General features: G+C 40.1%; 1 protein-coding gene across 6 annotated transcripts in view; it reads left to right on the forward strand.

The window, feature by feature from the left end:
* NFKB1 (nuclear factor kappa B subunit 1) overlaps positions 1–27,067 on the forward strand; it is a 132,533-nt gene that overhangs the window by 59,696 nt on the left and 45,770 nt on the right. For all 6 annotated transcript variants that reach the window (XM_081242359.1, XM_081242360.1, XM_081242362.1 and 3 more), the window contains 2 exons: positions 15,895–16,043; positions 26,274–26,437. In XM_081242359.1, the coding sequence (XP_081098485.1) occupies positions 15,895–16,043; positions 26,274–26,437 (313 nt within the window). The remainder of the gene's footprint in view (positions 1–15,894; positions 16,044–26,273; positions 26,438–27,067) is intronic.

Consider the following 27,067-nt stretch of genomic DNA (forward strand, 5'->3'; position numbering starts at 1 on the left):
TAGTTCCAAATTTCTTTGCAGTTCTTCTGACCTTCAGATATATTCAAGAGAGGGTATTCAGTCAGAGTAATGTGTTCAAAAATTCTTAGAATAAATTTTTTCCTTCCATTAGAAATACAGTCAAATTTTTTATTTGTATTCAGTTTCAGGGATTTCCCATCCTTATTGATTTAATTTTAGTTTTTGAATATCAGTATTTATCAGTCTCATAATATTTCATTTATATGATATTAACTAGACCCTTTAGAAGTTGTTATAAAGTCGAGTTATTTTATTACTTTTTTTTAACATCTTTGTTGGAGTATAATTGCTTTACAGTGGTGTGTTAGTTTCTGCTTTATAACAAAGTGAATCAGTCATACATATACATATGTTCCCATATCCCCTCCCTCTTGTGTCTCCCTCCCACCCTCCATATCCCACCCCTCTGGGTGGTCACAAAGCGCCGAGCTGACCTCCCTGTGCCATGCGGCTGCTTCCCACTAGCTAGCTATTTTATGTTTGGTAGTGTATATATGTCCATGCCACTCTCTCACTTTGTCCCAGCTTACCCTTCCCCCTCCCTGTATCGTCAAGTCCATTCTCTAGTAGGTCTGTGTCTTTATTCCCGTCTTAGCCCTAGGTTCTTCATGACCCTTTTTTTTTTTCCCTTAGATTCCATATATATGTGTTAGCATACGGTATTTGTTTTTCTCTTTCTGACTTACTTCACTCTGTAGGACAGACTCTATGTCCATCCACCTCACTACAAATAACTCAATTTCATTTCTTTCTATGGCTGAGTAATATTCCATTGTATATATGTGCCACATCTTCTTTATCCATTCATCCGATGATGGACACTTAGGTTGCTTCCATGTCCTGGCTATTGTAAATAGTACTGCAATGAACATTGTGGTACATGACTCTTTTTGAATTATGGTTTTCTCAGGGAAGGAATCAGTCAGAGCCTTGATTTCAGTTGTGTTCTGGATTGTTAGTTCAGAAACCTGAATCCATCTAAGCCTAGAACATTCCATTTGTAGATTTCAGAGCCTTCTTGGCCTTCCTCCTTTCCTCACGTTTATGTAGCGCATGTCTATCTAGCGCACACCACACGCCAGGCACGGTTCTGAGCTCTGTGGTCACACGTGTGAATGTGATCATCTCTGCCCCCAGGGTTATATGGAACAGCCAGGAAACAGTATATACAGGTACATACAGGATGATAATATGGGTATTACCCAGGATTTCCTGGAGGAACGCCTCTTCAAAGGATGCTCTGCAGTGTGTGTAGGACTGGGCGGGGGGCTGGGGGATGCATCCTTACTTTGAGATCACCTCTTGGCTTGGTAGTCCCAGCCCCCTCTATTTTTGACAGAATGCTCATGGCATTTGAAAGGTACATTTTCAAACCAGAGACTAGAGAGCTGGGTATCCATTTCAGGCACCTTAGTAAGAACAAATCACACCAAACACACGTCACTGTCTTCTTTGGCAGGGTTTCTAGGATTGTGGAATACTGAGATGTTGGAGATCTCTGGTTTGATACTTCAGGGGTTAACAGTATTTCTCATGCTGGTGATGTCAACCTGGAGAGAGATTTCCAGCCCCAGGGATCTTTCCCCAACTACTTCAATATATTTTATCAGTGTCTTCAATGGAGGCTGTATCACATTTGCAATGACATAAAGTGATAGATAACAAATAATTTAAGTTCAAGTTAATTTTGAAAAGCTGGGGCAAAGGGCTAAATTCTTTTTTTAATCTAAAATTTGTTTATTTCTTTTGGGTTTTAAAATTCAGAAATATACTTCATCCATATCTTCATCAGAACCAAGGGCTAAATTCTTAAGCGATGATATTTAAAAGAGTTGAATGCATCCAGAAAACAAAATACTACAAGTACAGGGTAGGAGGGATATGCATGCAAAGAGCTCTAGAAGTTTTAGTGAGTAATGGACTCAACCTTAGCCAACAATGTGATGTGATAACCAATCGGGTAATTCCACACTGGGCTCCCTTAATAGAAGTAGTATGTAAGAGCAGATGGCGGTCTCACTCTCACACCAGGAAAACTGTGTACAGTGCTGGGCACCCTGTTTGTAGAGAAATAGAAACTTGAGTGTGTTCAAACCAGAATAGTGACAGAACTCGAACCTTCCTCAAAGGGTCATTGAGCATGAGAATATTTATAGCCTGGAGAATTTGGTTGTCTTCAAATATTTGGATGGCTGTCATAGGAAAGAAGGGTGAGGTGTGTCCTGCCGTCAAAAGAAGATGAAACAAAAAGCACTGAGTGGAAGCCCCAGGAGGCAGCGGTTTCAGTTGTCACTGAGAGTCAGAGCTGCCTAAGGATGGAATGTATAGCCTCAGGATGAAGTTCATTGTCACTGGACTGGTTCAAAAAATAAACTGGGGGCTTCCCTGGTGGCGCAGTGGTTGAGAGTCCGCCTGCCGATGCAGGGGACACGGATTCGTGCCCCGGTCCGGGAAGATCCCACATGCCGCGGAGCGGCTGGGCCCGTGAGCCATGGCCGCTGAGCCTGTGCGTCCGGAGCCTGTGCTCCGCAACGGGAGAGGCCACAACAGTGAGAGGACCGCGTACCGCAAAAATAAATAAATAAATAAATAAATAAATAAATAAACTGGAAGACTGCAGGGCAGGGAAGGTAACTTGTGTTAAGATCCTTTGCGATAAGTAAATTCTTTTTTTTTTATGCCATTAAAAAGATTTTTTACTTAGTAAGTTGTTACCTTCATAATAAGGGAAAATCAAGATTTGGTTATAGGGCAGTTATAATTTCCTGGCAAATTCCTAAAACTAATAGAAATTAATAGCTTGCAGAACATTTTATCCAAGCATCAAAGTGTATGATTTATTTCTAATACTTTGTTTTAGTCTGTATAGCCTGAACAATACAAAGTTATCACATTGTAGGGTTTTTTTGCAGCTTTAAAGTACTACTGTTTTTCCAGATTACTGGCTGATGTTATCCTAGACCATGTTAGAAATTTTGGTGTTTCTCCCTTCCTCCTTTTGCTTACATAATAGTATGTAGATGGTACAATATGTTGGTTAACCTCAGTCTGACACTTAGATCATGTTTTCTCTTTTGCCCTATCAGTGTCTGGGATGTAAATTAACCAGTAAAGTGGCAACAAGAAATCAGACAAAGAAAATTTCCCATTTCTACTCACTTGTAATTCTCCTAATTTTGTAGGGGTTTTCCACAGGAAATCACAGAAGAATAGTTGAAATGCTTTATCTTATGTACTTTCCTTCTGAAGAAAGGAACAGTTAATTGTCTTCTTCCCAGAGTGGTCCAAATTCTTGTACAGGCAGCTGTGTTTACTGTAGTACAAATTAAATTCTACATTAAGTGATATCTTTAAGTACTTTCAGTCATTAAAAGCCAAAGTATTTAATTACTTCTCTAGCCAGTGGATTTCAGTGAAGATGATAGGATGGGTTTTCTAAGCAAGAAAAATATATCATGAGGTTGACTGTATGCCTTTAAACAGAAAGGACTCAATGACATTTAATCCCAAGTAAATTTGAATATCACAGAGTCAGAAGATACTCTTAATTATCTCAAATTAGGTTTTCATCAAACACAATGTGTTGAGAGACTTTAAAACTATTTTAAAAGGATGTTTAAAACTTATATTAATAATTTCTATTTTCAAAGAATAAATAAATCCAAAACCTAAACTTTTTATTTTGCACATACTTCAGTCATACCTTCAATGTGATCTAATCCTCCTAGTTGCTTTTATGTAGTTTGTAAGGATTTAAAAAAAAAGCTTTGTAGATTTTCATTCTGTCTTTGGTTTGCTTGTATGTTTCTCTCCCACCCCCCTACTTGTATAATGGAAGCATTTTTGACATATCCCCAGAAAAGTTGGTTCTTTATTATCAGGATTTAATTTACCCAGGGCAGGACCCTTCTTGGATTTACTGAAAATAAATACTTTGGTTATTCAATTTCAGTTTTAATGAGAAAAGTTGAAATCTTTGCCTAACATAAAGGTTTTTCTTTGTCTCTAAATTTTGATTTTCCATGCTATCAGAAGCCCCATTGCAACAGGTAATTTGAGTGTTGATTGTATGTTTTCTCAGTTTGTAATTGTGTTGAATGTATTTAAAATGTTCACAATTTAAAAAATAAGTTTACTGTTAGGATCCTTCCAACTCAGAAATTCTGTGATTTTAAACTGTTTTTTTTTTTAGTTTGAAAATGTGATCTTTGGGGTGTTGTCCTGTGTGTCATATATATATATGACTAGGAATCATAGAATTTCAGAGCTGGAAGACATATAGTTGTTATCTAGTGATTCTACACATGAAGAATTCGGAAGCCCAAAGAGATTAGGGGCCTAACACAAGATCGTAGCAGTAACTGGCAACTGGAACTCTGGCCGCTTACTGGAGCACTAAAAATCTGCTCTAAAAATTAACCCAAATTATCTGAAAATGTGCAGACTTCAGGAGAATGTTCCTCTACAAATTTAAGAATGTTGAGGCATTTATATTAAGCACAATTTATTTAAATCCTATAAACTGTGCTCTCATCCCTGTTGTTTTCTCCAAACTTGGAATCACACTTGAAAATAAATTACAACTTGGGGTAGGTTAAAGTGTCTTGATTTTGCACTCCTGGGGTATTTTTCAGTAATTTAGAAGTGTAAACTGACTTTGTGAAGTTAGGCCTGTTTTCAAGTGGGAGGGTGCCCGCGCATCTCTGGGATGCTTGTGGGGAAAGCCCTCCTTGTGTAGCTGCCCTGGCAGAGTCTAGCTGGGATGATGAATGTGAGATCACCTCTCCGGATTACACGGGGCTTGCGGCCAAGGCAGCGCTTCTCGTCCTCCCAGTCTCACTTCTGTTTTATCTGGAACCAGCCCTTGATGATTGTCTTCCGCCCATCCTTCCACCTTGGCCAAACTCCAGCACCATGGGGAAATTGTACGTCAGGGTTGAATTCTCCCTGAGAATTGAATTTATAAAAATTAGAGATGTTTTAGCACCTCTACAGCCAGTCTATCTATAAATCGAAGTTATTTTCTCAGTGGAAAAGCCTAAGGGAGTACAAGTACTTCAAAAAATCCTCTTAGAAATAAAAATGGTGCCAGGGTTAGGTCTTCCTAAATGTGATTTCAAGCCAAGGAGTCAGTAGAATTTCACAAGTTAATTGGCTTCATGCACTCACCTTTTGCTAGGACTTTTCAGAAACTTCTCAGGGTAATCCCTCATTTATAGTTATAGTAGAGAGATGAACCACGTCACGTGACTATAACCCTTCAACAGATCTTAAGCCAAGATGGCCTGCTGGGCCCTGCTGTCAGCATTCTTTCCTGATACTGCCTGGGAGCTGTCAACTACTTGGCTGCTCCCTCCTTCCTCAGCGTAGCCTGGAGCCAATGATTTATTCAGTCATTAGTTCTTTGAACAGCTACTAATTAAATACTACTGGTTCCATCCTGGGGGTTGGGGAAATAGAAAGAATTAAATAATGCCTTGGTCCTCAAAGACCAGTCAGTTTAATAGAGGAACTAGGATATGTCCTTAAATATCTGAAATATAATAATATTGTTTGTTGTATTCACCAGTGTAGAACCAGCACCTATAGCTGCCAGGTAGGAATTGCAGAATAAAGTAGTATTTTTCAAATGAAAGAGTGAATGACCTAATGGCCCTAAGGTAAAAGATCCAGCTAGTTGGGGTGGGCAGAGAAGACTTCGAGGCAGAGATTGCATTTGGGGCTGGATCTTGAGAGGTAGCAATTTGAAAGCATGAATCTAACTAGAGAAAATAGCACAAGCAGAAGAGTCAGCAGCAAAGGCTCAAAAATAGAAATCTCTGAGGTTGGATAGGAAAAGTGAATAATTCTGCTGGAATGAAGAGTACATGAAAGAGAAAGGTGGGAATGAGGCTAGAGAGGTATGATAGGGCCAAATCGTGCAAGCCTCAGGAATTTAGACCACATTTTGTAGAAAGTGGGTAGATTATATAAGTTTTAATATAGGAATGATATGCTATAATGAGCATTGTGCTTTAGGAATATAAATCTGGTCGCAATCTGCTGAGGGATTAGAAGGGAAAAGCACAAGGACACCAAGTGGGAAGAATTGCAGTGATTCCTCATGAGTTAAACTCTGGTTCAGGCTGAGATAGATAAACTAGGGGAGTGAGAATAGAGGGAAGGAACAGGTGCCAGAGATTTTGGGGAGTGCCACCTGGCTGAATCAGTTAATTCAGCAATGGATGACATGTAGAGGACAACAGAGGAATCCCAGATGATAGGAGAATTTTGGTGCAGTTGCTTACAAGGTGGTGGTTTCACTTACTAGGAGGTGGAGTAGGGTTCAGAGGAAGGCCATTCATGGGCCTTCAGTCGTGGGCAAATTGGGTTATAAGTTATGGACAGGAAGATGCCCTGCAAGCAGCGGGAAATGTTACAGATTCTTAAAAGGAAGGTAAGCACATGAGACTTAATTGAGGAGTCGTCTTGCATGGACTAGATAATTACATCCAGGAGACTACGTAAAAGTGTCAAGAGAGTGATTATGGTAATGGTTAGAGATAGACCAAGGACTGATCTCTGGCAGGACTTGTTTTGAGGAGGAAGAGTGCTTTAGTAGAACTGTCTAGTGAAGTGGGAGGGGACCATTTTGAGGAGGGAAGGTAAACACATCCTAGGCTACAGAGAGGGTAAGTGGGATGAAGAATAAGAAATGGCTGGTCAGTTTGGAAACATGGAGTAAATCATGACCTTGAAGCACTTATTTCTTTGGGACGTAGAGGGATTAGTTAATTTGCAAAGGTTCTACAGATTAAGTTGGAGTTTCACCATTGGTGATTAGAGCTTTTCTCGCATACTTGATAAGGAAAAAAGAGAATGGCACTCAAGCAGGTGTAAGTGCCTTTTAAGAATGTTTCTTACTGAATTATAGAGAAAATCGAATGAAAGAATGGTTCTGTATTTCTTACTGTAGTGCCCGGCTCATAGGTTTCAATAAATGCTAAACTGTACAGTTATTATCATCATTATCAGAGAAAGAGTTGTTCCGAATAAGGCAGAAGACTGTACATGATTTGTGGATTAAGGGGAAGCGTCCTTTGGAGAGGGAGGGAGGAGAGTAATTTGAGGAGATCTGGAATAAGTCTGGCAGTACGTGCAAAAACAGAGTGGTTGGACCTAGAAAAGGGAACAGACCTACATTTCTCTGAATTGGCAACGGATATGTAAAGTAATGGGGATGTTTTGAGCCTGGGTGACAGTAAGGAGAAGAGAGGTTGAAGAGCCTGGCATGCAATGCATTTTCACCTCATTACAGTCAGAGGAAATCTCTACTGCAGATATCTGCTTAAAACAGGAAGAGACAAAACAGAATCACTGTCATCTGTTGTGCCCCTGCTATGAATCAAGCACTGTATAAGATGTCTTGGACTTTCGGGAGCGCCGTTACCTTGATTTTCCAACAAGATGATTCAAGAGTCACCTTCGCTTCACTTTCCCACAGCTGCCCGGGTTCCTGACCCTCAGCAGTTAGATTCCTCTAACCATACTGCAGGTCCAGACAGAGCCCACACTAAGGTGCCCTTCAGTCAACTTACGCTAATGTTCTGCTCTGGTGTAAATAATCACATTCTAATTTAAATAGCCTATTGAGAGGCTGCACTAGGATCTAGCCTTTTTTTTTTTTTTTTGAAAAGACAATAACAAAAGAATATAATTTCCATCCCCTACCTAACACAGCTCTTTATATTTTAATAAATTGCCTTCCCATAGCTGACATTTTAGTCATCTTCTTTGATCATGCATTTGCTACAGGATTAATTATTGAATGCCCACAGTATAACAAACATTATTGCAGGCATTTGGGATATGACAGGGAAGAAACCATTGTCCCCACTCTTACAGAGCCTCTGTTCTAATGGGGAAGTTAGGCAATAATCAAAATAAGTAAGATATGTAGTATATTAAATGGTAACTAACACAGGGAGAAAAATAAAGCAGGGGAAGGCAGCAAGGAATTCAGGGATGGGAGTGTTAAAAATTTAGATAGGGTGTAGGGTAACCCATGAAAGCTCCCCTGAGAAAATGGCATTTCTGCAAATCCTGAAGGGAGGTAAGAGAACATGCAGGTATCCAGGGAAAGAGTGTTCTAGGCAGGAGCTCTCAGGTAGGAGCTGAGCTGGCAAGGAGGCTGATGTGGCTCCAGAAGGAGTAAGAAACAAGATCAAAGAGGAAGTGGGGTCAGAGGGCCCAGGGCCTGTGTGCTGTTGTAAAGACTTTGGCTTTTAAGATGGAAATCCATTAGAGGGTCTGAGGGGTTTTTTTTAGCTTCTTACCATGGAAAACTGTAATCATATATACCCAGAACACTACAGTGAGTCCCCTTGACGACTCATTCATCTTCAACAGCTTTCTCTTTTGGAGGACTTTGAACAGAGGAGTGTCCACACTTGGCATGACCTGACTTGAACGGGATCACCTAGGAGAACAGGCCATGGGGAAGTGGGGGAGGCATAGGAAACTAATCATGGCGGTTGAAACCAGGGAGTAGCAGTAGAGATGGTAAGAAGTGGTTAGTTTGGGGATATCTTTTAAAGGTCTGACTAAATACTATATATTTTATGCTTTGTTCAAAAAACAGAATTTGAGAATGCACGTAGCACAGCAATGAGGGTAAGGAGATGTAGAAAAGAAATTCAGTAGAAAAGAATACTACTGTTTTATTTTCTATTTAAGAATAAACCAGGTTTAGGGGCTTCCCTGGTGGCGCAGTGGTTAAGAATCCACCTGCCAATGCAGGGGACACGGGTTCGAGCCCTGGTCCAGGAAGAGCCCACGTGCCGCGGAGCACCTAAGCCCGTGCGCCACAACTACTGAGCCCTCGCGCCACAATTGCTGAAGCCCACGCGCCTAGAGCCTGTGCTCCGCAACAAGAGAAGTCACCGCAATAAAAAAGAGCCCGTGCACCACAACAAAGAGTAGCCCCCGCTCACCACAACTAGAGAAAGCCTGTGCATAGCAACGAAGACCCAATGTAGCCAAAAATAAATAAATAAATTTATTTTTTAAAATAAATAAATTAATTAATTTTTAAAATAAATAAATAAATAAAAGAATAAACCAGGTTTATAAGCCAGGTTCCAAAAAAAAAACTGGCCTATAAATGAACATTTGCAACACAGTTCATCCATAAGTTACATATTATTTTGTAACCATGAGCAATTGGGCCATGCAAAGGGTAAACGTTTAATTTATTAATGAGATAATGACACCTATTGAGGTGCAAGTCCCCAGCAGTCCCCAGAGTTAGCAATAGTGTGTTACTTGATTTTCTGAAAGAAGTATGATTTATAAGTGGCTATATTTGATGTAATGAAACTGAAAATTCAAATAAAACAAAAACTAGGGGTCAAAGTATGACAAAAAACTGAAAACTTGCAAAGTGGAGTTTTACATAGATAATGATTTTATTCCACTTCTCTACATAGTTGATGAAGCCCTCTTTGTCTGTTTTGTTGTGTTTAATGGCCCAGTTTGCCCTTCCAATCCCAGGCAAACATCTGAGCCATATGTGCTCTTGGTCAAATAAGCAGGGCAATAAAAAAGATGAAAGAATGTGAATGAATCAATGCAAATCCAGGAGCACTACTGGAAAAACAACCATGTTATCAACAGTGAGTGGGCCAAAGAGGATATTTTCATGTCATCCCATCTTATAAGAACACCGCACCTACAAAGACTCAGGATGAATTCCAGCATCCTCCGGATCTTGACTGTCTCACCTTGGGTTATGTCATTTGTTAATCTGTCTAAACTGTTTTCTTATCTGCAAAATGGGGACGATAGTGCCAAGTCTGTCTGCTTCACAGGGTCGTTGGGAAATCCAGGAGGGAAACAGCCCCTTTTTATAAAAGCGAAGGAAAGAAACTGGTGCTTCCATAGTACATGCCATGTGCCAGACACTGTGTGGTCCTCACAACAGCCCTCTGAGGTCCCATCATTGTGCCACTTTGTAGGTATAGAGCGTGCAGCTCAGAGAGGTTATTTATCTTGTGTAAGCCCACAGAGCTGGAAGAAGAAAGAGCTGGGATTTGGTCCCAGATTGGATCAGCTTGAAATCTGTTGGCTTAAAAAGAAGGAACTAACTTTACCAAGCATCTTCCTACCCTATGCCAGAAACTACTAGATATGGTTCTGTACTCTCTTGCTTGATGAAGGTTGTTCAGTACTTCCTGTGTTCTCAACAAATAATAAAGAATGAAGAACAGTAACGTCTGTTTTGCGTCACTGAGAGGAGGTATATTATGAAAATCATGTTCTTTTCTTTCCTCCTCCTGCTCCTCCTCTCCCTCCCCCCTCCCCTGGTCCTCCTCCTCCTCCTTTTTCTTCATTTTGTGATATGACTTGCGCCGTAACAGAGGAGAAGCAATGCACAGTTTAATAATGTCTGTGGCGTGATTTTGTTTATAAAGAAGCCTTACAGGGGGACAAGCGCGCTTCTGCCATCTCACACCTCTCACTGAGACCTTCTCCCCCACAACACACACCAACAAAACCAAACAAACAGGTTTTTCAGGGATAACTGTCACGAACACTGTGCTAGGCAAAGGAGAGCTATAAAACACTGTGCACACTGGACGTATACAGAAGAAAAAGTGACTAAGCCAGGTGGTAGCCAGTGTAATGGAAAATGTGAACGGGCTTTGGAGGTGGACAGACCCAAGTTCAAAGGGCTGCCCGATCACTCCAGTCACAGGAATGGTGGCAGTGTAACTCATCGTAATGTGCCTCAGTTCCCCTGGCTGTGGAATCGGGTGGCACTGCTGATCCCACAGGGCTGACGTGAAGACAGGCTGAGTTAACAAGTCCCCTTCCCTTCCGTAAAAACAGAAAGTGAGGAAGTATAGCTAGGTGTGCTCTGGGAGTTTAACAAGCAAGAGAGGTAGGACAGTAACCCTTCAGTGGCCAGTTGGTCTTACCATCTTCTTGCTGCAATAAACTCTGTATAACTTTCCTGCCCTCTTCCTATCACATTCCCCAAAAAAGGGACAGTGGTGGAGTTTTGTGGGCTAAAGTGGTGAAGGGAGTGTCATGGAAGATTCAGATTTAGGTCGTACCCTTGAAGAATGGGTGGTTCTACACAGGGAGGAGAAGGCAGGGACACCCTCGGGTGGTAGGAACCACGGGAAGGAAACCCTGAGAGGCGGTAGTGAGTACGACCGAGGAGATGATGAGTCGGACTCGCCACAGAGCTTTCGTTTGTGCTGGTCTCGCTGCCAGCAATACTCTTCTCAGCCCCTAGCCACCCCGTTGTCCCTTGTTACATTCTTCCTCTTCTTTGAGAGCTCAGCCCTCATTACTCCTTCAGGGAGCTTTCTCTGACTTCCTGAGCAGGTCATATCCCTATTCTGCACGTGCTGTGTAAGTGCTTCATAGTTACGCACTTACATTTAGTTGTGATATTTTTGAGTAGTATTGGTCCTACTCTTTCATTCCCATAAGAACAGGAGTTATGTCTGTTTTCTACTCAGCTGTGTATCCCTCCATTCCCTGACCTACTGCAGTGCATGGGACATAGAAGCAGCTTAATAAGTACTCACTGAATAAATGGGTACATTTTGGATGTCGGTGAGGTAATAGCCTGGATAGGAGAGAGGGTTTATATTTGAGATTGCCAGTCCTGTTCGGTGCCAAGCACTTAACTCATTTAATCCTTAAAAACAATCCTATGAAAGCAAATGTATTATTACTTTCATTTTAAAGGTGGAGAAGCTGATGTCCAGTGATGTTAACCATCCTTCTGCTGGCCCAGCTATTAAGTGACAACAGAGGGACTCGAGCACAGCAGCCTGGCGTCAGAGCTCTTGAATTTAACCACATTCCTCTGCTGCTTTAGCAGTAGAGGTCAAAGTTAGATACACAAGTAAAGTTAGGGTAGATTTCTGTTTGAAAAGTGTGGATTTTTCCCTCCTCCTCCTCTTCTTCAAGTATCATCATTATCACTTCATGAGGAAAAACGCAGCAGAAAAGAACTACTTCATGTGTCACGTCTCATATTCATGTTGACTCTACATTCTGCCAAAGTGATATGTCCAAATTAACTCAGCAAGTAAAGTGGACCTTTCAAAGTCTGATTCTTAGAAAATTCTAGATTACTTCTCTTAATCAGCTTTAAAGAACCCGTATGTACTTTTCCAGAGCATGACAGAGTTAGTTGCTTTAAATAAAAGGAGGTGATTTGACTAAGTTTAGTATTATCTGAGATACTTGGTTTCTGTTTCTTACGCAAAAAGTAGATCTAGCCTGTGGTCATCAGTAGGTATTGAGTCATAAAGCTCCTGGAAGAAAGGCTTGATTTCATCAAGGAAGCCAAGGAATCCTGAGCACCTCCAAGAATGATAGGTATTACTACAATAACATAGTTATTCCTAAAATAAATAAATAACAGAGCCCAGTAAAATATGTCACTCTGGAAAAAAGTCTTACCCTAGGAATAGAAGTGGCCTGAATTGGTCATTTATTCCAGCCACCTGCCTTTAAACGGGATTTATAAACATTCACCTCAGGGCAGTTGTATTATTATTATTTTTTTTTTGTGTGTGGTACGCGGGCCTCTTACTGTTAGGCCCTCTCCCGTTGCGGAGCACAGGCTCTGGACGTGCAGGCTCAGCGGCCATGGCTCACGGGCCCAGCTGCTCCGCGGCATGTGGGATCTTCCTGGACCGGGGCACGAACCCGCGTCCCCTGCATCGGCAGGCGGACTCTCAACCACTGTGCCACCAGGGAAGCCCCCAGTTGTATTATTTAAAGGCCTCTAGGTAGAGGAATGTATTACAGTAATAAGATAGTGGTTAATACTGTGTATTGCTGTTATTTACTGGGCAGTGGTCTTCAAGACTTTACATGCATTAATGTATTTAATCCTCATAACAAACCTGTGAGGTCCTGTTATTATCCCCATCTTACAGAAGAAGAGCTGAGCACTGCCCAAGGTCACAGAACTAGTAGATAGTGGAACTGTCTTCAAACCTAGCTAGTCTGTCAAGTACATGCTCTTCCTGTGTCCCTTGGTAGCTGATTGTCACCTTTGTCTCCTTGGCTCTAAGTGATAGCTTAACTTGTATTTAAGCCATTAGTGTTTATTAAAAGCTTGTTATGCTCAGACTCTTTAAAAAATAACCCACCCTTTCTGACAGACACAGTTGCTTTCTATAAACTTAATTTTCAAGGGAACCACTATGCAAAGAAGTAAAAGGGGGGCTGAATAAAAATAATCTGATTCTCCATAGAACAAATGAATTTCTGAGTCAGTTGCAATTAGCTCTCAGTCATTGCGGCATTTTATGAAGTATTCCCTCCCCTAAGGTAGAATTCCACTGTCTTCATTAGCCATAGAGCCTGAAAATAGAAAATAGTATTTTTTTTGTGTGTCCCCATGCCTCAGCTTTCTTCCTTCAGTCAGTATTTTGGAAAGTCCACAAAACCCAGGGGCCTCCCTGTCGTTGCGCTGTGGCCTATGTGAAAAACCAGATGATGCCATGCTGACTTGAACTCTTTCCAGTGGATCAAACAGCACATTAGTCATTGGCACATTTTTCAGGCCCTTGACCTCAGACACTACCCAGTTCCTCATTCTTGCCACCCTTCGATCATGAAGTAATAGCAAGAAAAAGATGTGAGTACTTTTTGAGGAGACCTCCCACCTCTTTCCTTCAGTGCCTGTGACTGATTCCTTCATAGTGGTAACGTTGAAGGGTCCAGATATCCAAAGGGATTGGGCTTTAATGGATGGATTCCTTCCGGTGTCCTGCTTAAGTGGAAAGCCTACCTGATTTCACCCAAGTGGAGCATTTCGTCATGCCTTACACTGTTGCATTCCTATGCTCAGTGCACTTAAAAGTGAAATTACATGGTCTATTTCATGCTCTTTCACTGTTTATTTACTGTTGAAGAAGTCCCTGTGAAATATGTCATCATAACAAAGGCTGATTTCAGATGTTGACACCAAGACACAGAACTGACATCAGCAATCCAGGGAGTATGTAAGGACAACAGCCAACTTTGGAGCAAACCCAGAACGTTTCATTCCCTGCCCTACCCTGAAGGGCAAAGGCTTTCTACCTGTTATAAAAGGGAAAGCACTAAGTTCATAATTGGTTTTATGCCCAGGGGGCTTTTTAAGTGTTTAACCTGTTTAAGAAATTATTTATTTGTGCTCTGAGGTGGTCAGAGCCTAATTTAATCCTAAGCATACTTTGCGATTAGCTTGCTCTGCAAGGACTGGAGGACATTCCCGCAGGTGGCCCTGCTCCTTGGGAAGGGGTGTTAGTGGGCTGGGAAGCAAACTTTTGCAGCGGTTCAGGCAAAGAGGCCCTAAGGTTTCCAATACAGCCACACTGTGGCCAGAGGGGAGTCTGTCCTTTGTTCAGGAGAGGAAACTTCTCTCCCCCAAAAGCCTCTGGGGAATAATCCCAGTTCTGATCAACTTCTCCTCAACTCTTACAGTGGGAGATTGGATTGGGAAAAAAATCCATACTGAAAAAATCCTAACAAAACCATGCCTCAATGGAATATAAATTCATTTGATGGTATTTATAGTAGAAGTATATTGGTGGAAAGGAATTCTGTCTGTTTCCAAGCAATTTTACTGGCAAGCGTAGGTTCTTCCTCAAGTATATATCAGAAAGACTTCCATCAAGGATCCATTGCTACATGAGATTTCTATCTACTTTCTTTTTCTTCTGAGCTAAGGGTTGCTTGTGCAGATTAAAATATTTCTAACGATTGTACAGTTGGGAGGTCCTGGATTTAGGTCATATACTTCCTCAAAAAGAGACAATATGAGCTAAGGAGATAAGGTGACCAACTCTTCTCGTTGTTAGCCCTGAAAGTCCTGCATCCCAGGAAACCCCGTCATTCCCGGGCAAACGAGGATAGCCGGCCACCCTTTGAGGAGATACAGGGCATTTCCAACAGTTTGGCTGAATTTATCACAATTTTCTGACTTACAGTATTCAGGAAGTTTAAAAACAAGGCCATTGGTCTTTTCTGTGAGTATGATTTTAGTGTTGGGGCTTTCTCAAGGAAGGTATCTGTGGTCTCCTATAGAGGGCTAGAGAACCAACTAGAGGAGAAAGGGTGTCCAAGCTCTCTTTACTTAAAATGTCATTATCTCCTTGCAGTTTTCTTTTTATTGCTATTGTCATCATTTTAAAGGTATAACAATAAAAAATATAAATTACTTTAAATGGAAAAATCTTATAAAACAAGAGCTAAACAGGTATCAGATCTAAGGGTTTGCACTTAGATAGTACACTTATTTGAATTAAAGAAACAGATCACTGCAGGCCAAGTCCATGGGCTTGGGTGTCCATGGCCAACCTTCCTAGCCAGGTCCCTGGGCAAGACTCTCTCTCCTGCCTCATCTCATGGCAGAGAGTTAGGACAGACTCTTTCTGCTCACCTCTTTCCTTCTCTTGATTTCCATCAATCAATCAACCCCAATACCCTTCTCACTGATCTTCTACCCAGCTTTTATGACCAAACGTGCCATGACGGTGCAGCTGAAAATGTGTTCTTGGTTAGTAGGACGGGGATACAGCATCCTCCAACATGTGCTCTTCCTTCCAACTTTAACAAGACGTGCTGTATTTTAAACGGTCTGCTTCCTGCAGAGTATCTTTCACACCCAAAACAACCGCCATTAGCATTTTAATTTATTTCCATCTCATCATGTGTTCATCACATATTTTTCAAAACCGAGCTGTGGTCGTATATGTACAGATACGCTTAATTTTATATCATACTTTTTATACTTAACTGGCTTGTCTTAAGCATTTTCCCATGTTGTAATATAGTCAGATGTGCTAACTTTGAAATGTGCTTCTTATATAGATCTGCAACTATGTGGGACCTGCAAAGGTTATTGTTCAGTTGGTCACAAATGGAAAAAACATCCACCTGCATGCACACAGCCTGGTGGGAAAACACTGTGAGGATGGCATCTGCACTGTAACTGCTGGACCCAAGGACATGGTGGTCGGGTAAGTGAGGGTGTATGATGTGGTGGAAGGGAGGTGCAGATCGAACATGGCAGCCAGGGAACAGGCCCTTTTTATTAAGGGTCTTTCCAAGACCCTCAGAGAGCCCCAGAAAATGAAAATTTGAGCTCTCACTTGGACTCCGAGGACTCCGAAGAGTAAGGTGCCCACTTGTCTGGATTTCCCTGATACAACCCACTTTGTACCTGTTGTCCTGGCCTAATTATTTATAGCACCCTCTTTCACTCTCAAAAGTGGCCCCGTTTGGATGATAAATTATACAGTCACTTGGCCTATGAGACATTTGTGCCACTTTTAGCAATATTTTCCTTCTGGAAATAAGGATTAGGACAAATTAGAAGAAAACGGGCTATAGCAAAAATCAACACTTTATGGATGATTTCATACCTTTGGTGATTCCCTTAATGAACTATTGGTTCTCGATTTACAGTGTGAACATGTTGAGCATGAAGTGGATAGGTAACTATTATTTCAGTTCTGTGTCGCTTAGAAAGTGTGCACAGAAATGATAAGGCCGATAAGGGCTTCATTTCCAAAACATACAAACAGCTCATTCAGCTCAACATCAAAATAACAAACAACCAGATTAAAAAATGGGCAGAGGACCTGATTAGACACTTCTCCAAAGAGGACTTGCAGGTGGCCAACAGGCGTATGAAAAGATTCTTGATCTCGCTAAGTATCAGGGATGCAGATCCATACCACAGTGAGATGCCACCTCACACGTGTCAGAATGGCTGTCATCAAAGAGAACACAAAGAACAAATGTTGGTGAGGATGTGGAGAAAAGGGAACTCTCAGACACTGTTTGTGGGGATGTAAATTGGTGCAGCCACTGTGGAAAACAGTATGGAGGTTTCTCAAAGAAACTAAAACTAGAACTACCATATGACACAGCAATTCCACTCTTGGGTATATATCCAAAAAACCCAAAACACTAATTCAAAAAGATACATGCACCCGAGTGTTCATAGCAGCATTATTTACAATTGCCAAAATATGGAAGCAACCTAAGTGTCTGTCAACAGATGAATGGATAAAGAAGATGTGGTATATGTGTGTGTATATATATATATATATATATATATATATATATATGATGAAGATGTGTGTATATACATATACACAATAAAATACTACTCAGCCATAAAAAAGAATGAAATTTTGCAGCAACATGGATGGACCTGGAAGGTATTATGCTAAGTGAAGTAAGTCAGACAAAGACAAATACTGTATGATATCACTCATGTATGGAATCTAAAAAATAAACTGTTAAGTATAACAAAAAGGAAACAGACCCACAGATATAGAGAACAAATGAGTCGGGGAGAGAGGGAAGGGGGAGGGGCAATATAGGAGTAGGGGATTAAGACTACTAGGTATAAAATAAGCTACAAGGATATATTGTACAACATGGGGAATACAGCCAATATTTTATAATAACTAAAGAGTATAACCTTTAAAAATTTTGAATTACTATATTGTACACCTGTAACATATAACATTGTACAGCAACCATACTTCAATTTTTTTCTAAAGTGTGCACAACCAAGTTTTACAAATTTGTTTTGGCATTCATTAGACTTGAAATGTAAATACAAAGAGACATATTCATTTAAGGGTTGGTCAGAGAGATAAAACAAGCCATTTTTAATGAATGAAGTATTATAGAAATAAGTTCAATTCAAAAGAAATTTTTAATTAAATTTGTCTAATTTTCAGGAATATCTTTCAGGGCTTTCTAATACTGGTTTAAATAGTTTACGGTAAAATCCCAGTTAATCTAGACTGTTCACTCAAAAGAAAGGAATTGTTTAAATCAACCATAATTAAGCTGATGGTAACATTTCAGGCTTTGAATTCCGATCAGGTTTCAAGTTGGTTGTTATTGGGGAGATTGAACTTTCATGTTCCTTGGTATTTCTTTGTTTGACTGTTAAAATTTTCAAGTGTGAAAAACCTAGAGAGCTTTCTTTTAAGTCACTAAAATCTGATTCTTTTGATGTCAGAGGAAAAAAAAAAACCTCTAGATTGGAGGAAGAAGCCTAAATTGATTTGAAAAATTCAACTATGCTTTAAATGAACTTGTTTCAACATCCTCTTGAAAGGCTGGCCTGTTTCCTCTTGTGTGTCACAGTTGGTTCACAGTTGGTTTGTTTTGGAATACCCTTGCAGTTCCTGACTGACCTATGAGAGCTTTGAAATGCAGGGTAATTGTCAAAGAGTTTCGGCCTAATTGATCACTTAGTGTCTCTGCAGATTTACTCCAGTAGGCAACTGTCTGTACGAAGTGTACATTCTCTTTGGTCCTGTTTAATGTGTGTGATAATCATATCCTTCAGAGGAAATTATACATGAAGTTCCCTACTCACAATATTTGTTATTATAAACATTCCAGTATGTTATCTGTAATTTGGTGTTTCTGTGGTTTGCCTTAGTAGTCTTTGAGGATTTGGGGAGGAACTAATGGTTATTTAATTTGGGACCTACAGCAGGAGTAAAAGTAAATTCCCTGTCTCCAAGGAAAGCGAGGAATCTGTTACTCTCTTTTAGTGCTGGCGTGAGGGGTTCGGTAGTTGGAAGAATTCATTCATTCAACGGTTTGAGCACCTAAACTTGTAAATGTGTTCATCAAGATGTCTGGTCATAGCTCTGTGGGATTTTCTAATATTATGCAGTTTCACCAAGAAATGTAATCAAGAGGATGCCACCTAAGAGTTACAGTAGGCTCAGTAGCCTCCCCCATTCAGAGTGCTCTATGAAACCTTGGTACTCCTTTTATAATTTGATTTTTAACTGAGAAACTTGTGCCTACAGTGTTTCCCAAAATGCAGTATTTCATTTGTCTCTCTTATTTTTTTTTAAGTTTGTAATACCAAAACCTGTTGCATTTTAGTAGAAAGAGTCTCATGCTGGTGGTCTGGAAACCAGAATTCTATTTCCAGTTCTGTCACTCACAACAGTAGGACTGGGGGCAATTTGCATGACTTCTTGGGGACTTTAATTTCTTCCCTTATAAAATCTGAATGTTAAGCTACAGAATCTACCTCTAGGCCCTTTACATCCAAATTCTACACTGAACTATCATTAGCTAATACTATGAAATAACGTGAGCCAACTTGCCTCATGTGTATTTACAGGATGTCAACGATTATTCTTATTTAGTTCTAACTTGTAGGTAAGAATAGCATATAGAGAAATTTAGGAAGATAGCCAGAGTTATTCCTTAGACTTGTCAATACTAGAAACAGAACCACGGTAAGCAGTTTTCAATACAGTTTAGGTTAAGAGTATAGATTCATAAGCGGGGCATCAATCCAACACATCAAAAAAGATAAATGAAGGGACTTCCCTGGTGGTCCAGTGGTTAAGACTCTGCGCTCCCAATGCATGGGCCACGCGTTCGATCCCTGGTTGGGGAACTAAGATGGTGCATGCTGGACTTGGTGTGGCCAAAAAGAAAAAAAAATAAAGGTATATGGAAAATGACACTGAGAAGATAAATAACTTCTAAATTATCAAAACCAAAAGAATGACCTTTCTTTGGAGCGTTTCTCTTCACTTTACTCTCAGGATGAGTTCTCAGTAAAATTTAATTTATATTTTTGAAGGTATTTTGTTATCTATATTAAACTATTCATGTTTTAGATAACTAAGTCATGATTGTAAGTTTGATTGGTTTAATTTGAGGGGGTTGTCCTTTTAACTTCTATTAGTTAGCTTTAATTTTGACTCTTTATTTCCTACTCACTTATTTAGTTAGTCCTTACTGCCTGTCCTCATAAAAATAATCTTTGTTTGGTGTTTTATTTTCTATCCTGAATATCAGCAGTTTGTTTCCACAGCATTTTAGTTCTCTGAAATTTGCATTCAATGGAAACTGTTACTTGACTTTGCTTTAAGCCACCTTCCTCACCAATAATCGCCACACCCTCTGCTTGCTTCCTGGCAGCCCTGATTTAGAGAGATGTGAAGTTTTTCTTTTTCTTAAACTAATATTTCCAGCCTATACCAATGGTAAGCACTCAAAGTAGATATATAAATATAAAAATGCAAAACAGAAACAAGTCTTCCCTCAATGAACTAATGCAGATCATATTAAACTGCTATTTTTGTAGATCCAAAAACAGCTACTGGCAGTTTCATATGGTTCAACCTTAATGCACAGAAAAGGAGCTGTTTGGAGAAAATGGACAAGGTCTGGACTGAGATTGGAAGTATCCAACTTCCAAACCTAGGGTGTGTATTGTGAGTCAAGGGCTGCTTTTAAATCTCAGGCCAGCCGTGAAGTCAATATTTGAGTCTGGAGATGAAGAAAGGCCAGATGGAGGAGGCACTTTAGAATCCCAACCCAAGGACCTGGGGATCTGAACCTAGCCAAAGGGCAGAGGCAGTTCCCAGACGATCATAATGATGGCAGCATCTGGCACAGTGTAGAGAATTTCAAACCTGGCTGCTAATTAAAGTCACCTTTGGTCACTTTGTCACAGTACTGATGCCAGGCCCTACTTCCAGGGGTTCTGATGTCATTGCCCTGTCTCATCGTGGAGAGCAGTGGTTCACAAACTTTAGGGGCCATCAGAGTCACCTGGAGGGCTTGTTAAAACACGGATGGCTGAGCCCCACCCTCAGAGTTTCTGATTCAGTAGGTTTGGGATAAGGCCCAAGAACTTGCATTTTAATAAATTCTTGGGTGATGCTGATGCTGCTGGTCTGGAGAGTATACTTTGAAAACCACTGATGTATAAGAATATGGCATTTTGAGTAAGAAACAGGATTGTAGTCCCAGTCCCATTACTAACCCATTATTAACTGTCATAACATTTCTTTGTAAAAATTTTTGAAATTAATTTAAATACTGTAACCGTCACCCTTTAAAGTATACAGTTCTATGAGTTTTGATAAATACTCATATAATCACCACAATTAAGGTGTAGAATAGTTTCATTCCCTCCCCCCATCCCCCATCCTGAAAATCCCTGTGTGACCCTTTGGAGTCAGGTTCCCCCCCAACTCTAGGCCCTGGCAACCTCTGATCTGTTCTACCCCCATAGTTTTGCCTTTTCCAGAATGATATGCAAATGCAATCATACAATATGTAGGCTTTTGGGGCCTGACTTGTTTCACTTAGCATAATGTATTTCAGATTCTTCCAGATTGCTGAGTCTGTCAGTAGTTTATTCCTTTTAGTTAATAAGTAGTGTTGCATTGTTGCATTGTGTTGATATATCACAGTTTATCCACCTGTTGAAGGACATTTGGTTTGTTTCCAGTTTTTCAGAACAAAGCCACCTTTTGTGTGAACATAAGTTTTCATTTTTCTTGGCTTGGGTAAATACTGAGGAGTGGAATTGTAGGGATGTGTGCTAAGAGTACCTTTATCTTGATAAGAAACTGCCAAATAGTTGGGCTTCCCTGGTGGTCCAGTGGTTAAGACTCTGGGCTTCCACTGCAGGGGGCATGGGTTCGATCCCTGGTCAGGGAGGTTCCACATGCCGCGTGGTGTGGCAAAAAAAAAAAAAAGAGAGAAACTGCCAAGTTGTTTTCCAAAGTAGCTGCCCCATTTTGCATTCTCACATGTTAACATTTATGATCGTTTTTTTTCTGTTTGTTTTTTTTTTTTGCGGTACGCGGGCCTCTCACTGTTGCGGCCTCTCCCGTTGCGGAGCACAGGCTCCAGACGCGCAGGCTCAGCAGCCGTGGCTCACGGGCCCAGCCGCTCCACGGCATGTGGAATCTTCCCGCTCCGGGGCACGAACCCGTGTCCCCTGCATCGGCAGGCGGACTCTCAACCACTGCGCCACCAGGGAAGCCCTTTTTTCTGTTTTTTTATCCTAATAATGTCTGCTCTCATTTTTCTTTTGCATTTTATTAGAGAAATTTCCAAACATATACAAAAGTAGAAAGAATAGCATAATGAGCCTTCATTGTACCCGTCACTCACCTTCAACAATTAATTATTACGTGGCCAGTCTTGATTTAAATATACTCCTACCTAGGTAACTTTGTTATTGATATCTGATTTAGTTCCATTGTGGTAAGAGAATATTTGGTATCATTTGATTCCTTTTAAATGTATTGAGGCTTGTTTTATGGAGGGAATATGGTCTGTCTTTTTTTTAAGTCAATCCTTTTTTAAAATTAATTAATTAATTAATTATTTTTGACTGTGTTGGGTCTTCGTTTCTGTGCGAGCGCTTTCTCTAGTTGCGGCAAGCGGGGGACACTCTTCATCGCGGTGTGCGGGCCTTTCGCTATTGTGGCCTCTCTTGTTGCAGAGCACAGGCTCCAGACGCACAGGCTCAGTAGTTGTGGCTCACGGGCCTAGTTGCTCCGCGGCATGTGGGATCTTCCCAGACCAGGGCTTGAACCCGTATCCCCTGCATTGGCAGGCAGATTCTCAACCACTGTGCCACCAGGGAAGCCCTAGTCTGCCTTGGTAAATGTTCCTGGTGCACTTAAAAAAGAATGTTTAGTCTGATCAGGTTGAACGCATGTTCTGTAAATGTCAGTTGGGTCAGGTTGTTTGTTCAAAGCTTTTGTCTCCTTACTAATTTTCTCTCTACTTGTTCTATTAATTATTGCGAGAAGAGTATTGAAATCTGACAATATTCATAAATACATCTTTTTCTCTTTTCAGTTCTATAAGATTTTGCTTCTTGTATTGTGAAGCTCTTTTATTAGATGCATAAAAATTTAGGATTCTTATGTCCTCTTAATTAATTGATCCCTTTATCATTATGAAATGACCTTCATTTTTATTCCTGGTAATATTCTTTGCTCTGGAATTTACCTTGACTGAAACTAATATAGTTACTTCAGCTTTCTTTTGAATAATGTTAGCTTGGAACATTTTTTTCCCCATCCTCTTAGTTTTAACCTTTTTGTTTGTTTATATTCAAAGTAAATATGCACTGCATATAGTTGGGTCTTACTTTGTATTCCATCTCACATACTCTGTCTTTTAGTGGGGTGTTTAGGTGATTTTTATTTAATATGATTACTGATATGGCTGTGTTTAGATCTGCCATCTTGCTGTTTGTTTTCTGCTTGTCATATCTATTCTTCGTTCCCCCTTTCCCTGCCTTCTTTTAGATTAATTGATTATTTGTCATTTCATTTATCTCCTTTTAGATTTATACCTCTTTGTATTTTTTAGCCATTGTTTTAGGTTTATACTATACATCTTTAACTTATCATAGTCTACCTTCAAGTAGCATTATACCTCTTTATGTATAGCATGTTAACAGTATATTTTCATTTCCCCTCTCTTGACCTTTGTGCTGTTATGTCATATATTTTACATCTGCATATGTCGTAAATCCCACCATATATTGTTTTTTATTTTTGCTCTAAATCGTCAATTATCTTTTAAAGAAACTTTTAAATAAGGGGAAAGAAGTATTTTATACTTACCCATGTGTTGACTTCCTTTAATTTTTCTTACACCACTGGTGTGCTGCTGATAAATTCTTTCAGTTGTTGTACATCTTAAACTCTTTATTTTGTTTTTATTTTTCAAAGATATTTTTGAGGAGTATAGAAATACATGTTGACACGGTTTTTCTTTCATGTCCTTAAAGTATGCTGCTTCACTGTCTTCTGGCTTGCCTTGTTTCCAAAAAGAAGTCTCCTGTCATTCTTATTTTTATTCCTCTGTACATAGTGTGTCAGTTTTTTTCTCTATCAGCTTTTCAGATTTTCTCTTCATCGCTAGTTTTCAGCAGTTTGATTATGATAAGCTTTAGTGTTGTATTCTTCATGTTTCTTGTGCTTTGTGGTTCATTGAGATTCTTGGATCTCTGGGTTTATAGTTTTTATTAATTTTAAAACTTTTCGGCCATTATTTTTTAAAATATTTTTTCCATCTACTCCTCTCTTTTCTCTTCTGAAACATCAACCTCATGTATATTTGGCCATTTGAAATTATGCCACAGTTCATTAATGATCTCTTCTTTTTAAAATTTTTTTCATCTTTTTCAGTTTCAGTTCAGATAGTTTTATTACTGTGTCCTCAAGTTCACTAATCTTTTTGTCTGTACTGTCTAATATGTTCTTAATCCCATCTGGTGTGTTTTTCTTCTCAGACGTTGTAGCTTTCATCTCTATGGGTTTTGGGGGGGGAGGCTTTTTTATATCTTCCATGCCTCTCCTTCACATACTAATGCTTTCTTCTCGACCATATGGAGTATATCTCTCATAGCTTTTCCGTGTACTTACCTACAAATTCTGTTTTCTGTCTCATTTCATTTCTGGATCTGTTTCTATTGATTGATTTTTATCCTCATTATGAGTTATATTTTCCTGTTTCTTTGTATGCCTGGTAATTTTTGATTGGATGGTAGACATTTTGAATTTTGGATTGTGGGTAGTTGGATTTTTTATTTTCTATGCTTCTAAATATTTTTGAACATTGGGATGAAGTTAAGTTTGAGAATAGCTTGATCCTTTCTAGACTTACTATTAAGCCTTTTTAGGGAGACCAGAGCAGCCTTTAGTCTAGGGTTAACTTGATGCCATTACAAAGGCAATACCTTTCTGACTGTACACCCTAATACTTCGTGTATCACAGATTTCTTGAACTATTCTAGCCCTGTGTGTGCTCCAGGGACTGTTTCTGTGCTCCAGAAGCCTGTGCTTCTGATTGTTCTTTTCCCAGCCTTGGGTCATTTCCTCACACATATGCTCTGAGTGTCTCTCGGTATGTGGTTCTTTCTTCTCTGGTATTGGCCTGTGAATTCTACCATTGTTGACCTCCTTTGTCTCCTAAACTCAGGGAGATCAGCAGGCCCTGTTTGGGCTCCCCCTTCCTTGCTGCAGCCTGGAAGCTCTCTCTAGATATTAAGGCAGCATAATTTTAGGATTCACCTTATTTGTTTTCCTTTTCTTAAGGCTCACTGTCCTATGCCACCTATTGTCCGGTGTCTGAAAACTATTTTTTCATATGTTTTTTGTTGTTGAAAATGGGAGGTTCAATCGGTCTGTGTTGCTCTATCATTACCTAAGGTGGAAGACTGACTTCTGTATTGTTTCATTTATTTCCAGAGTAAATCCATTATTCACATAATGAAAAATACAGATGATGACTTTTCACAGAGATTAAATTAGATAGTATACATGAAAAGCACTTTCTAGGTGGTAAAGCGCTGCATATGTGTTTGTCATTGCTGTTACCTAGAAGATCAGCCTCGTTTTCCTGTAGTTATGGGTGTCTGTATAGGAGTAAAGCCTAAAAGGCCAAACTATGGAGGTGTTGTTTCTGAAAATCCCCCTGTGCCTCCATGCATACCAATGTGTCATATTGCTTGTTTTTCTGTGCTGGATTAATTCATGCATTTATTTATCCAGTAGACGTTTATTAAGCGCCCAGGTCTCTTGTCACTGGATATCTCTGCTCTCAAGGGGCTTATGGTCTGTATTTTCTTTTCGGTGTCTGTCTCAGCTGTCCTACTTTTTTTCATCACTGTCTGCACACCTGTATCATTTCCTCTCTGGGCCTCTGTATGAGTACTCATCTCTTTCTGCCTTCACCTCCTATGTTTTCTTTCCCTAGTTTATCTGGTCTTCCAACGTTATCTTCTTCTTTATTTCATTTGATCCAGTTATCATAATATTTCTATCTTTCCTCTAATATTTCTGCTAATATGTTTTTTCTTCCTGAGTAAAAGCCAGAGGAAAAGAAGAGTACTTACAAAAGCTTACAAGCCTTTCAAAGAACTTAAAAAAAAAGTTCTTTAAAAAAAGGCTTTAAAAGAAATCTTCTAAATATACTATTTTGCGTATTCGTTTTTAAAAAGTTAGAAAAGTTAGCATATTTGGAATTAAAATTGCTTTTTATACAACTCTCCTAGAAAAATACTTTAAAATGGGTGTAGGTAAAACTTTCTTATTAAGATATGTATACCCCACTCCCTTATTCATAATTTGCAAGTCTAGTAAGCTTTGAAAACGAAAAGATTTTTCTAAGTTTACCACAGACTGAGTTGGCGGCAAAACCCAGCCTGACATGATGTGCAGCTGGTTACAGTCTTTATTATTCCATTTGATGAGTCTGCTTTGTATGTTTCACTGCAGAAATAGTAGTGTGTTTGAGGGCCAGTGATTGAGGGCCTATGCACTTTTTCTCAATCCACTTAGCTAAGGTAAAACAGGACTCTCTAGTCACTGACTGCCTAATTCTGGTTGTTGTTGCTGTTACTGTTTTTCCTCCAGCTTTGCAAACCTGGGTATACTTCATGTGACAAAGAAAAAAGTATTTGAAACACTGGAAGCACGAATGACAGATGCATGTATAAGGGGCTATAATCCCGGACTTTTGGTGCATCCTGATCTTGCCTATTTACAAGCAGAAGGCGGAGGAGACCGGCAGCTCACAGGTGAGTATCACTCTCCCAGTCTTGCTCCTTTGAGAGCTCTGGCTCTCCTTGTCCTGTATGTAGACCATATGCTCATCTTATGCCCCAGGTTTCTCCTTCTCCTGGTCTGTACCCCAAGCTGCTCTCACCCTTTCCCTGCTCAGAAACCTTTGATGGCATCCTGCTACTTCTAGAATAAAATCTGTACCTCCATAGCCTGGCATACAAAGCCGGGCCTCAGCCGCCTTTCCAGCTTTATCTGAGGTCCCACCTGTACCCACCTCTCCCCATCACCACCCCCTGAACACTGATGCATACTCATACCTTTATATGTGTCTTCCTCTACCTAAAACACCCCACCCTTCCCTTTTCAACCTGTCAGAACCAATTCAGAATTCAAGACATGGTTCAAAGAACATCTGCTCTGTTGTACCTCCCCCAGCTCACCTTATGATAAGGGATCTTTCTTTGGGCTCTTCAGGCTCATTGTAAGCTATCCTCTTTACCATAAAAATGCTATGATTTTACGTTTTCCTGCCTTCACTTATATATTTTTTTCTTTCAACCCTAATCCTTGTTCCACCACATATGCCATTTCTGCTGTTATGTGTTGTCCTTTCGTCTGGCCGTCCTGTCGCCAGCTCATACTCA

The sequence above is a fragment of the Mesoplodon bidens genome, assembly GCF_964165515.1.
Source record: "Mesoplodon bidens genome assembly, chromosome: 1".
Lineage (NCBI taxonomy): Eukaryota > Metazoa > Chordata > Mammalia > Artiodactyla > Ziphiidae > Mesoplodon > Mesoplodon bidens.